Consider the following 13,571-nt stretch of genomic DNA (forward strand, 5'->3'; position numbering starts at 1 on the left):
TTATCTATGGCTCATTAGATCTAGACTTCTGAAGTGAAATAAAGTAGTGCAGTAAGATCACATTTATTTGAATGAAATCAAATGAATTAATGAGAGACGAGAGAGAGATAGAGCGAGAGTAGATTACCTGCGTGTGTCTGTACAGCGTCTCTATCTAATAGTGAAGCTTGTGTGTTTAAATTACAAAAACAGCGAAGTTATCACCTCGTTGTTGAGAAACATAATGTAGCTTTCAGTAGCAAAGCTGTTTTATTTTTAAATTTCACTGCTTACATTTCTATGCTCCTAAATGTTTCTATGTGTGCACAATTTCTTACCTATATATAACAAGCTGTGAGTTTTAGTGTGAGTGCATACAGGCACGTCTGCTTCATAATACGACATTAAAAAGCTATCTTTATGATATTTTATTAACAAAGTTCGGGAGGAACACGCTCAACCGATCTATCCAATCAGCACGAGAGAAGGCCTATATATACATAGCCGACTCACTTATGTTCCACGACAGTTTTCAGCATCTCTCCTCCACCCCGACTCCTCACTCTATCACAGCCAGGGATAAGGGGGGAGTACTCTGGGTTCAACCTCTCCTTGTGGTGGCTTGGAATTTCAATGGGAATAGGATATATACGTGTTTAGACATAGGTCAGATGTTCAGATATTGGATATGTATCTGATTTAAAAACACATTTGGAAGTGGCTCAGAACACATGCAAAAAAATGGATCCCGTGCGGATTTTTGTGTTTGCACGTGTGCAATAAATTCCAATCTGTGTCAGATGTGAGTAAAAAAAAAACGGATTATTTTGTGCCAGTGTAAACGCAGCCTAATTATCAACAGGTGCAATGACAACACAGGGCCTAACTAGCCCAAAAGTCGGTATTTCTCTACCTGTGATGTTGAAATGGATTTGTATCTTCTGCTCTCTGGTAGGGCCAGTGATTTTCCGATGGCGTTTGGTCCTCATGTGATAGCCATGCTGTGATGAGCCATCTTGCTGTAAGTTGTGCTCTGGAGCAAAACCAGTGTCAAAATATGCATAGTCCTGACCATTTTGAGAGCCCCAATTACTACCCCATCCTCCAGGACCTGAGCAGAAGAAAAAAAAAAAACTATTAAATGGCAAATGTAATCTATAACAAAATAATATAAAAATGTAAGAAAGATTTAGGCATTTAATACTGTCAGGATTTACGAGTCATGCAGTAAAAATAGCACTAAAAAGATGTGGGCAGTTATTTTTGCAGCTGACCTTATTGCATATGCATTTGTAGGAGTATCCCTTTCAGACGCATAATATATGGGAGGAGACTGAATTTACTAAGGTTTGTGCTAGTCAATTTACTGTTATTTGCGGCATTATTTAATGCCCAAAAAAAGCATGTCATAAACCAGACGCTAATTTGCGCTGGTCCTGGTAGATTGCGTTGGTCATTATGGAAATGATCTGGTTGCGTCTGTGTTCTTTAATTTGCACATCGTCAGTAGATCACACGCAGAACTTTTCACTATTATCAGCGCTTTTTTGGTTTTACGTTCTCTCACACTAATTTGCCGTTTAGTAAATCTGGCCCCAAGACTTTAGTCTAAAAAAAATGGAAATCTACAGAGTTTTTATACATTTATGTGGAACAAAATGCAGATAACAGTTTAAAATCATAAAATACTATAAAAGGGTTTCAGTAAACCGTTCTACCTTTTTTGCTAATCAGTACATAAGCAGCATACGATTGTGCTACCACTCATAACAATAATTATCATGGATCAGGAATATTAAAATAACTTCTTGCTAACATGTGAACATTACAGACAAACCCCAAAATATGAAACAGAGTAGAAAGATTTTGTAGTTAGTATGATTAACTCACTTTAGATTAACAGCTTTTGAAAAAATACCAAAACAACATTGTGACCATTTCAGCTTGTCAGGATTGCAGGCTCAGCTCTTTGGCTCCCCGAAGGATCAATTTATGACAGGTAGTAGAAATTGCCCTTGTTGAGGGTTTTTTTGAGGATAAAGAAGCACTTTTGGAAATAATAATCAATCAAAACATGGTTAATTGCTAGGTGACAGTTTTATTTTAGTATTATGTATTATTAGTGTTTATAAATATTTTGATTTAGGTGTTATATTCTTACATTTTCAGTTTACATTTTAGCTTAAATTGTAGTATTTCCGTTGATTGTCTTTCTTTCTTTTTTTTGCAATTATTTTATTTAGCTTTAGTCATTTATTTAGTACTCTTCAACTTCAACTTATTTCAGGTAGTTTCCCAATCAACATTTCTAATTTTCATTTAAGTTTTTAAGCTTAAAGTTTTTCCTCTAATATTATATTATTTTATTTTAGCTTTATTTCATTAAAAAAATTACCTATATTTAATAGTTTTAGTTAACAATAACTACATTGCCTGGTGAAAAGGGTAAAATCACTCCACAACAGCATGCCATTATTTACCAATAGCAAATCCATTTGGATAGTCATAGTTATACTCTAGGCACTGTCCAGGTATATTAATTTCCAGTTTGCAGGTGACATCATCTCCACCGCAGATGTTAGGGACCTGTGGGATTATGATTATTGTTAAGAAAAAAAAACATGAGGGTTAACAAGATAAAATGGCATGTGGCTACAGTATATGTGCATGTCTATGTGTCAGATCTCACCATATCTTTAAGAACGGTTGAAAACTCTCCAGTAAAGGACTTTAGCAAGTCAAGATCATCACAGTGGGATGCTTTAAACAGCATCTCAAAGGGTTTAAAGCCATTGTTTGCAATTCTGTTCACTGTACACAGGAGATACATGGAAAGTAAAAAAGAAAAGCATAAAAACAAGAAATTTGTTTGTGCACTGTGTAAGATAGTATGCGTATGAATCTGTGTGTGGAAATAGGAAATTATGAACAGTAGAGCAAAAGTTGAGTAAGACAAATGTTGAGTAACAGTGAAGCAATACTCACGGGAGCAATCAGGTCTGTCTGGTGAGCGGGGCGGCTCCCAGATTCCATTATTGGCGCAAAAGTAGCTGTGAACAGCATCCTGGGCAAGACTGTAGCCCTGTCTGCATATCAGACTGCAGTTCATCCCTTCCTTCGTCTTGGCACAAGAGAAATCCGCATTCACTGGCACGAATGGCTTCACACAGGTTGAACCTGGGGTTAGAAACATCCTTCAGTGCCAGTGAATTAACTAGTTTATTTAAATAGGAACAGCTTAACTGGCTAGACAGATCCAAAGACAGATTTAAAAAAAAAAAAACAAAAAAAAAAACCTTGCCATGAAACAAACTAGAGTAATAGATTATAGCATGCTTTGAGAAATTAACTTCTTAGTCAACAATGAGTAAGTTTATGCAAAGTCCTTACTGTACATACCTTGTACAGTAATGATGAGTTCACAAGTTCGATTGTTGCCGGAAGGGTCAGTGGCTGTGTAGTAAACTGAAGTTTCTCCCACAGGAAATACATCACCGGATGAGTGAGTACTGGAGATATTCAGATAGGCTCCTGAGAAAGAAAAATAAACAAATAACTTAATACAGGCAAGGAAGTAGACCGTTATTATATACACTACAGTTCAAAAGAGGTTCAAACTTTGATCAAAAGTGACAGCAAAGACTTAAAATAATAAAATATCCAATATCAAATAAATGCTGTTCTTTTGAACTTTCTATTCACAAGTATAGAATGATATATCTGAAAACATGTATCATGGTTTCCACAAAAAATATTAAGCAGCGACTGGTTTTCAACATTGACACAATAATAAATGTTTCTTAAGCACTAAATCAGCTTATTAGAATTAAATATATTAAAATACAAAATAAATTATTTTAAATTGTAATATTTCACAATATCACTGTACCTTTTTGATCCAATAAATGCAGCCTTAGTGAGCATAAGAGACTTTCAAAATGTAAAAAATAAAAAACGTACTGACCCCCGAGACATTTGAAATGGTAGTGTACAAAACATATAATAAAAAGTAAGAGCACATCAACATGAGCTTTTATATTTAATATCAAAACCATCTGTATTAATCTCTTTGTGGCTATAACAGTTTACACACTTCTGGGAAGGCTTTGAACTAGATGCTGGAACATGGAGGCAAGATTTGTTCCAATTCAGACACAAGGGTGTCCAAAATCATCCCAAAGGTGTTCAGTGAAGGTTAGGTCTGGACTTTGTGCAGGCCAGACAAGTTCTTAAACGCCAGACTCCGTAATCAGTTTCTCTGTGGACTTTCCTTTGTGAACTGGTGCATTATCATGCTGGAGCAGAAAAAACAAATTTGCACATAAGTGCAACGGACATAGGCAAGTAAACTTCACTCCCCTGGCGACTAACTCTAGCAGCTGCTGTCTTTAGCACCCTTGTTAGAGCACCCACCTCCCATGCTGGAGATCCCAGTTTGAATCCCTCTCGGAGCGGGTCGAGTAGGAGCAGTTACAGAAGCACACAATTCTCTAGAAAATCACTGTAATGTTAAGCATTAAGATTTATCTTCAGTGGAATTACTAGAACAGCTAAACCTATTAATTAGAATTGAGTGTCCACATACTTTTGGCAATGTAGTGTATGTACTGTTACTGTTTGTCTGCATCTGTTTGCAATATTGCAGACATTGCCTTAGTTGTGCAATCTGGCAGTAGCCAATGATGTAACAGGTACTTTCATAGACATTTACCACAGGGAGCAAAGTGGAGCTCCACAATGACTCGCTCTGGTCAACCACAAAGTCCTACAAAGGGTGATACGCTACTGTACAGCTCCTCATGAGGCCTGTGAATAACAGGCCTTGGTGCCAGAGGAGAGTAATTGCTAGATTGTTTAATGGCACAGAACTAAGAGTGCTACACTGCGGTCAGACAATAGAGTCTTTCAAGAATCATATACACTCAAAGACACACATACATACCCTCACACTTAATAGCATTACATGCACATATCAGTACCCATAACTATAATGAAACCTTCAGACATATATCCACTAAAATAAGGTTTTGTAACCACACTGAGGCTGCTTGTCGACGTCACAACACGCTGCCCCAACGTCAGCATGTTTTGTTTTTCCATGCCCACACCCTGACGCTGGTTTATATTTAGTACAGACAAAACTCCCTCCAAAACCCGCCAGACCCAGACATTTGTCAGACAGTTTGGAATAGCCCTGGAACTTCTCTCTGGAAAAGTGTGTGTGTATCCACGTCTGAACTGGTTAAGAACAAAATGAATTATCTTGCAGAATTGGGAGTGCATGTGCATTTGTACAAATGCCTTTGTGTGTATGAATTATTTCTCTTAAGTTTTCTTATCTTGTTTTATCCCAATAATCTCCATTCTCCATAATCACCATATCATATACCTCATTTCTTTCTTTGTTCACTGGATTTGCAATAAGAGTATAAAGCTAAAACCATTTCACCCGTCTGAGACCAAAAGCCTGATTCCAATCCTTATTGCTGCTTATGGAGCCAATTCAATAAATACTTTATGTAGGAAAACATTTCCTTCCCAGAGTTCTTAAAATGTTCATAAATCAAACCATTTCGATTCTCTGCAGCTACTGTAAAAGTGAATTCAATCCTGTTCAACCTCCACAGGTGTTCCGAAGTGAATCCTCACTGTGATGATTCTACCAAACGTCAATCCCTGAAGATGCATTTTCTCACGCACAAATGCTCACATTCAAGGTCTTTCCAGAAAGGCCAACATTTTTTTCCTGAACCCGTTTAATATTTAATCTGAACACAAAAATAAACTATAAACATGATAAGTGTGGCCTAACAATTGACATTGTTCCTTTTTTGCGGTCTATATTGATTAAAACCGTAAAAGATCATGTTAAACTATTGTAGTGTGACCTAATTAATATTCATGAGGATCATTTCTCCTATTTAAACACTTTTCCCTCTCTTTTAAATTGATTTATTAGAATATGTACCAGAGTTGTCTGAAAACTGAGGTTCTTCCCAGTATACTGCAGTTTTTCTCCCAGAAGCCTTAACGGTGGGTGGAGATCGACACCTGTCAATCAAAGGCGGTTCCGTATCTAAAGAAACAAAGGTTTTTAAAAATGTAGCAAAATCAAATGTCTTATTTTTTGGCTTCTATTCAGTAAATTCTATTATATATATAAAAAGTGGTTCAAGACAGGAACTGTACAAAACAAGGTATTTATAAAAGTAAATCATAGTAAATTGAATTTAGTTAATAATATATTATGTTGTAGTTTTGTTTTTGCCATGCAAATAAATATTAGTTGTACAAGGAATTCAACCTCACCAACTACAGTAACAGTGAAAGAGCAGTTGGCCTTGTTTCCTGTGCGGTCGGTTGCTGTGTATGTTATGAACTCAGTTCCTATAGGGAAAGGCTGCATGGGGTTTAGAACGGGGGTCACCTGCACCACAACCTGAGGAAGAAAGGCAAGACCTCATTTTAAAATGACACGCACAAACTTGTGTTTTTAATTTGAAAGGGGGAAATAAGGGGGAAAAAAGCTGATGCAAAACTCACCTCATCCCCAGAATTGTCTCTCAGCATGGGTGCGCTCAAACTGACGTTGGCTGACCTCTGATGTTCATCTGTCTCTGTGATGACATCACCAGGGCACTGAATCCATGGAGGCTCTATATCTACAGACGAGGAGAAAATCAGTTCAGGGCTCAAAAGTCTCCATAACGTCAACCCCATTACCAATTACTGATTCAATTACTGATGTAAACATGACAATGATGTCACTCATTACCTCCAACCATCTCATATTTAATCCTATGCTCTATGTAAAACATCTGTAATGTAAAAAGATTTGATCCCTTTTGGAGCTTGACAGCCGCCGGTTACTGTATGTTCTTATTGTACACTGCAAAAAATATTTTTTTCTTCATTAGTTAATGAAATACAAAATGTTTTCTTTATCGTTTTAAACAAATCTAAATTTCTTAAATGGATAGTTCACTCAAAAATTCTGTTGTCATTTACTCACCCTCATGTTGTTCCAAACCTGTGTAACTTATTTTCTTCTGTGGAACATAAAAGAAGATATTTTGAGAAATGCCTCTGTTTGTTTGTCCATACAATGGTCTAACTCTAAATATCTTGTTTTGTGTTCAGCAGAAAAAAAGTCAGTCATACAGATTTGGAAGTGGATGAATAAATTAAACAATTTAAATTTTGAAGTGAACTATCCATTTAGACAATTTTGCTTCTTAAAGGATAAGTTTGCTGAGTTTGTTTCAATCAGCTTTGTAGATACAATGTCGGTAATATGTTTAAATGAACAATGTGTACTCTTTCTTCGTTTTACCTGCACCTAGATATCCTTGTTTATTTGTCAGCCAAAGTCTGTTGGATAACGCAAAACATGTTACTTTGCATCATCCAGCAGAATTTTGACAGCTTTTGTTAAAACTACAGGGGCCAGTTGGCCCCTATGTTAAGACTGTGTCTTAAGAAGTTTGACTAACTAGCAGTTAACCAAGGGGCCTGAGTTGTACTTGTCCATTTCAAATTATACTGATCAACCTTTTTATGTAACAGACGTTAAAAAGTTAGGACCAGTCTTGAAGAAAAATTTAGATGACTAACTTTTAGGACTAATCTAAGCAGTTTATGCAACTGGCCACTGATCGAACTCTTGCATTTTTGTATTCCCAGCCAGAGGCAGTCGGATCGACACAGGGGCGGTGTCCTTTTTCTCTAGTCTTGCAGCACTGGTTAATTTTTTTTTCCTATTGCATAGACAGCCAAGTTATATTAAAATTCCATCTTGCCAGTTGTGAATTCCCCCTTAAGGTAAAACGAAAGATCTTTAGGTGTGTTTAGATATAAATGCTGATTGTTTTTTTTGCAGCATATGGCAAAGAGCAGCGTGAACATTCTGCTAAACATTGCTATTTGTGTTCCTCGGAAGGGATAAAGTCATTCAGGTTTGGAATGAGAGGGTGAGTAAATGATGACAGAATTATCATTTTGGGGTGAACTATCCATTTGGTGATCATGTGACTCTAGATTCATGTTGAGACGTTATTGGTGTTGATATGATGTATATATATAGAGGTGTGTCATTATCACATGCAGTTCAGAGTAGAACTTACTAATCACATTGACTGTGTTTTGTCACTCCAAGCCAAACAAATACTTCATTGTTACAGTAACTGGGCCAAAAAAAAAAAAAAAAAAAAAGACAGTTCTGTCACAATTTCAGATTCATGTTGAGTCTATGAGCACACAGCAGTTGCTGGTGTTGCTCTGTTGAGAGCTATTGACTGCACTGTCAATTATTATCACATCCAGGTTGGAGTAGAGCTTATTAATCACACAGCCTCTGCTGTCCCTCCAAACTAAACAAATACTTCATCTTTTGTCAGCCCTAGAAAGAACCTGGATCAGATGCAAACACTCTGTCGTTTCCCTCTCTGCCCTAATCTCTATAGACACTGATGAGCCACAAGCTCACAAAAATACACAAACACAATCTCTCCTCCTATCAGTAAATCATAGAGGTTTAGGGGTGAAAGCCAAAGCTAATTGATGCTTTGTTCAGTTCCAGCTTGGAGGGGCAGTTTTTGAGTTTTATGATCTTGGAACCCTTTAGTTTTAAACACATTCTTTGTTTGATGATCGTCCACTTATTCTGTTCTTCATCATCTTAAAGGTTTAGCAGCAACACATTTAACGGACCTGTTTTACTGGCAGCACATCTGTCCCGTTGCAAAACATCATATTACAGCACTAAGTCAGGATCAAAGAGGGATGTTTCAGACATGTAAACATGTATATGCACAGGGTCACGCAATACATACCCTTATAAACACAAACAGACAACAAATCACCTGTACAGGTTGCTTTATGTAGATTGTCACTCCAGATTCCAGTAGGCAGACATTTGACTTCAGAGACACCAAGAAGACGATAACTAGGGGGACATGTTAACTGACACGATGTTCCGGTCCTGACCTCATTCTCCCCACAAGTAGGGGGCGACAGACGGATATGCTTCAAGGTAACAATCGGAGGACAGCGCACCTCTTAGAAAGAGAGAAAAAAAAGGGACACAGTAAAACAAAAGCAACAAACATTTTCCACAAAGATAAATCAAAAGAATGAGAGAGCAAGAGAGTGAGAGAGAGCATGCAAAAATATCTCCAGCAAGGGAAATGTAAGAGCGGTTGTTGACCACACTGTTTGACATTCTTGGAAACAACCTCAACACACGCATACTTGCACAAACAAATGATTTTCAATTTGACATCAGGATCGCCCTGTACTGCCAAAGCAAGAGAGATTGATGAGCACAGAGAGAAATAGAGTAAAAGAATTACAGTGAAGACATGAAAACATGTCATACAACTCAAATGGGCCAAAGGCTGAAGTATCAGTTCAAACGACCCAACTACAAAAGATTGATGAAACCGAGAAGATCAAAGAAAGGCTGATTGACAGTCAGTAGCGTGAGGGACAGATCAAAATACATACAGTCACTCAAGATGGAAGTTGATAAAATATATAAAAGATTACTTTGGCTGGCCATGCTTACTTAAAGTTGCAGTGTGTGAATTTTAGCGGCATTTAGCGGTGAGGTTGTGAATTGCAATCACCTAACGCTCACCCCTCCCTTTCGAAGCACATAGAGAAGCTAAGGTGGGCCAACACAGGAAAAAAATGGCATCGTCGGAGAGAGCAGATTGACTAGCGCTCTGTAGAGAAGTTTGTCCATCTAGGTAGGACTACTGTAGAAACATGAGGGTGCAAAATGGCGATTTCACTGTAAGGGGATCCGCGTTGCTGCAGCCATGGTACGGCCGCGAAGATCCGCGACTATTACGCAGGAATGAGAAAGTAGTTCCTAGCCATATAGGTGTAGAAAATCGCAACTTTTCATTTTCAGTTGGTCTTAGCACACGATGTAACTGTAGAAGAGACAAGTTTTAAATAGGAAAAATATTGAAAGTGTCTTTAGTCATTTTTTGAATGAGATGCTAATGGACTGATCAGAATCAATGATGTATGCTAAGCTATGCTAAAAGTGCTACCGCCAGATACAAAGATCAGCTGAATGGATTCAAAAACGGTAAAACTCAACTATTTAACTCTAGGGGACTTGTAAAATGAGCCTATTTTCAAAAAAAGTGGAGTGTTCCTTTAATGGCATTTGCTTTTATCTGGGAAACCAAGCATGAGGTAGGTTTGTGGGTAAAAACAAGCAAAAACTTAGCTGCTGTGTGTATGTCTGATAAAGCACTGAGACATAGAGACAAAGAAACACCCACAAAAAGGCACAAAAAATTATGTCTTCAGTTACAACAGACTGATTGACTGTTTTGTTGTGGCGATCAGAGACATAGGGCCCCCTTTTAGCAATCTGAGCGCATGGCACAGCTGCACTTAGGGCGAGTCCGAATCCACTTTCGCTAGTTTAACGACAGAAAAAAAACGGTCGGCGTGCCAGGCACATGGTCCAAAAGGGTTGTACCTAGTCTCTTAATGAGTCATGGGTGTGTTTTTGGCGTAACGTGCAATAAACCAATCAGAGTCTCATCTCCCATTCCCTTTAAAACCCAGTTGCGCTTGCGCCATGGCGGATTCGCTATTTACATGGCGGAATTTGCGAGAGGAAAGACTGAAAGATTCTCCAGAGAGGAATCCTTTTATTTTTAATATTTAAAAATGCTGCGAGTCCCTGTGTGAGTAATAAGAAGAGTGTAAGCGCCTTGTGCACCCGCCTATAGGCGCATATTACTAACGTGCCATTTAAATAACACAAAAAATACTGACTTTAGATCAGGTTTTTGTTGGTCAATGGCACAGTCGTTTTCAGTTGCCTCAAAATACAACAATGCACCTGAACACACCTCGTTTTCAGACCAGCACGCCCATGGGCGGACAGATTGGCACGAGTGCATTTGCTATTTAAACAACGTGGTGCTGGATGTGGCGTCGCATTGCGCTGGGTGTATGCTAGGGCCCTTAGTTATAAAAAACAAAGCTTGAGCCTTCTTGTAGGATTGATGCCTATGCCATTCGTAGACGGGCGTACATGGTGCAATTTTAGCTTTTTGCAAGCTCTCAACCCTTTTTGTCTTATTAATGCTTGTATGTTCAAATTTAAACAGGTTAAACATATTTGTAACATGCAAAGGTTCACAAACTGCTGATTGTTGGAACTTATGAACTTCTAAAACACAGCAGATTCAAAATTTACATTTGATGTATGAAATTTACACTATCGTTCAAAAGTTTGTGGTTAGCAAGAATTTTTTGTTTATAAGGCTTATGCTCATTAAGGCTGCATTTATTTGATCAAGATACAGTAATAACAGCAAGACTGTGAAATATAACAGTTTAAAATAACTTTTATATTTTAATATTTTTCAAAGCACAATTTATTCTGTGCTGGAAAAGCTGAATTTTCAACAGTCATTACTCCAGTGTCACGCAATCCTTCAGAAATCATTCTGATATGCTAATTTAGTGCAAGAAACATTTCTTATTACTATCAATGTTTATAACAGTTTCATTATTTTTGTGGAAAATGTGATACTTTATTTTCCTCAAAGATTCCTTGATGAATACAAAGTTCAAAAGAACATAATTTATCTAAAGTAGTTTTTTTTTGTTTGTTGCAGAAATGTTAAAGTCTCACACTTAGATCTACTATCTTACCGACACACCGGGGCTGTGGTCCACTCCACTGCGAGTTGGCCAGGCAGGTGAGTCTGGCTCTGCCCTGCAGCCTGTAGCCCGGTTCACAGCGCACCAAACACTCCAGCCTGTAGGGGGCAGTCCGCTCACTGCAGTTCAGTACCCCGTGATGCGGAGGAGAGAGATCTGGGCAAGAGCGAACTATGGGAAAATACCACACACAGGGGTTAGAGCATCGCACAGAAAGTCTGGTCCTATGTTATTAAAACTTTGCTGTATTGTACAAACTTTAAATGATTCCATGGAACAACACTGAGCTAAAATGAACAGAGAGAAACAAAAAAAGAAAAGATGGGCAGGCTAGAGAAGAAGAGAGATTTTAAGAGAAAACGGGAAGAAAAGAAAGAAAAAGAAGAGGGTGGCTGGTAGCTAAGTCTGTGGTTAGGACTTTGAGACCTGTAATTTATTTCCAAACAAAGAAAATCCAAAATATTATTTCAGGGCTGAGGTCACAAGAGAGGGAACTCTTGACATGTCAAATTGCATACATGCATCTGTCTGAGTGTGTGATTTGGTGTGTGTGTGTGTGTGTGTGTGTGTGTGTGTGTGTGTGTGTGTGTGTGTGTGTGTGTGTGTGTGTGTGGGTGCACATTCATATTGTATTCATTTGTTGGTGTGTTGAAGTGTGCAAGCACTCACATAGTTGGCAAAGCATTCAAGTTTACTTTCCAGCTATCTAAACACACATGAACTCAGAGCTCTGCAGGCAGACGTGAAGAAATAGCTTCATGAGCCCCACTGCACACACGCATACATACTCACGTGCTGCAGTATATTGGCGTTTCTGGGGGTGATGAAACATATGGGGTGACTAAAAGCCCTTTGAGCTATCAATTGTGTAACACATAAACTGACAATAAAACCAATATGTTATCCGCTTAGATGGAATTAGAGGCAAAAAATATCACAAAAGAGTGGGGCCCCAAGGGGTTGAGTGAACAAAAGAATGAGTGAAAGAAAAGTAAGAGAAAAGAAAAACAATTCATAAATCTGTTTATTTTCACTTTACTGGTGCCAGGGCCTGGTTGCATGAAAGCCCTTAAGTTAAGAAAACCCTAAGTTATAAGGTTAAGGGTACCCTTAAGCCGTGTTCACACTGTACGATTTGGGCCGTGATTTGGCTGTCTGAGACTAATTTTGTGAATCCTAAAAGTTTCCTCGGATCCTAGGCCAAAATCTAAAGTCTTTGATCGTTAGTTTGACATGTTCACCGTCAACCAATTAATGACCCCTGCAATAACATTTTACCTCAGATGAAATTCTGGCAGTGTCAATCATGTAAAACTATGATTTTTAACATATCTTGACAGTCTGACATTAATGAAAAGTAAGATCCCACAGTGTGACAGTCTGATAACAGTCGTAAAGGACTGTTATAAATTGTACAGTGTGGATCCGGCTTTAGTGAAACATGGGTTCCAAGAAAAAACCTAAGGGTCCACTTAAGTAAACCTCAAGGCTGTCATTAACTAATTTCCCTTAATTACTTAGTTATACGTTGCAACAAAGTCCTTAGTAGCCATTTAGCCCTAACCTTTAAGGGACCAAAACCTTTAAGGGGTCATTCTGTACTTCAGTGCTTAAGTCAAGATGGCAAAATCAGAGAATCTAATCACCATACAGGCAAAGTGCCGTTGATGCAAGAGTACAATAACAACGAGTTGGACAAATATAATGTAATTTAATGGAAAACTATGTCACTGGTGCGGCAGGATTTTGAGCATCCTCCTGTATCGGAGCTAGACGCCACCACTGTGCGTAGCATACACTCTTAGAAACAATGTGATACAATTTTAGGACGCTTTGTCATCCGTCAGACCCCTTTAATAATCCCCATAACTTAAATATTGTAGTGCTGCTGT

General features: G+C 38.2%; 1 protein-coding gene across 3 annotated transcripts in view; it reads right to left on the bottom strand.

Moving 5' to 3' along the window:
- svep1 (sushi, von Willebrand factor type A, EGF and pentraxin domain containing 1) overlaps nt 1-13,571 on the bottom strand; it is an 84,382-nt gene that overhangs the window by 26,137 nt on the left and 44,674 nt on the right. For 2 of the 3 annotated variants that reach the window (XM_079810841.1, XM_079810839.1), the window contains exons 6-15: nt 11,671-11,850; nt 8,841-9,035; nt 6,523-6,641; nt 6,289-6,418; nt 5,948-6,055; nt 3,379-3,510; nt 2,965-3,156; nt 2,669-2,790; nt 2,460-2,565; nt 893-1,090 (exon numbers count right to left, since the gene is read on the bottom strand). In XM_079810841.1, the coding sequence (XP_079666967.1) occupies nt 893-1,090; nt 2,460-2,565; nt 2,669-2,790; nt 2,965-3,156; nt 3,379-3,510; nt 5,948-6,055; nt 6,289-6,418; nt 6,523-6,641; nt 8,841-9,035; nt 11,671-11,850 (1,482 nt within the window). The remainder of the gene's footprint in view (nt 1-892; nt 1,091-2,459; nt 2,566-2,668; nt 2,791-2,964; nt 3,157-3,378; nt 3,511-5,947; nt 6,056-6,288; nt 6,419-6,522; nt 6,642-8,840; nt 9,036-11,670; nt 11,851-13,571) is intronic. The other variant, XM_079810840.1, reaches the window with a different exon arrangement.

Source organism: Gobio gobio (genome assembly GCF_949357685.1).
Source record: "Gobio gobio genome assembly, chromosome: 2".
Classification (NCBI taxonomy): domain Eukaryota; kingdom Metazoa; phylum Chordata; class Actinopteri; order Cypriniformes; family Gobionidae; genus Gobio; species Gobio gobio.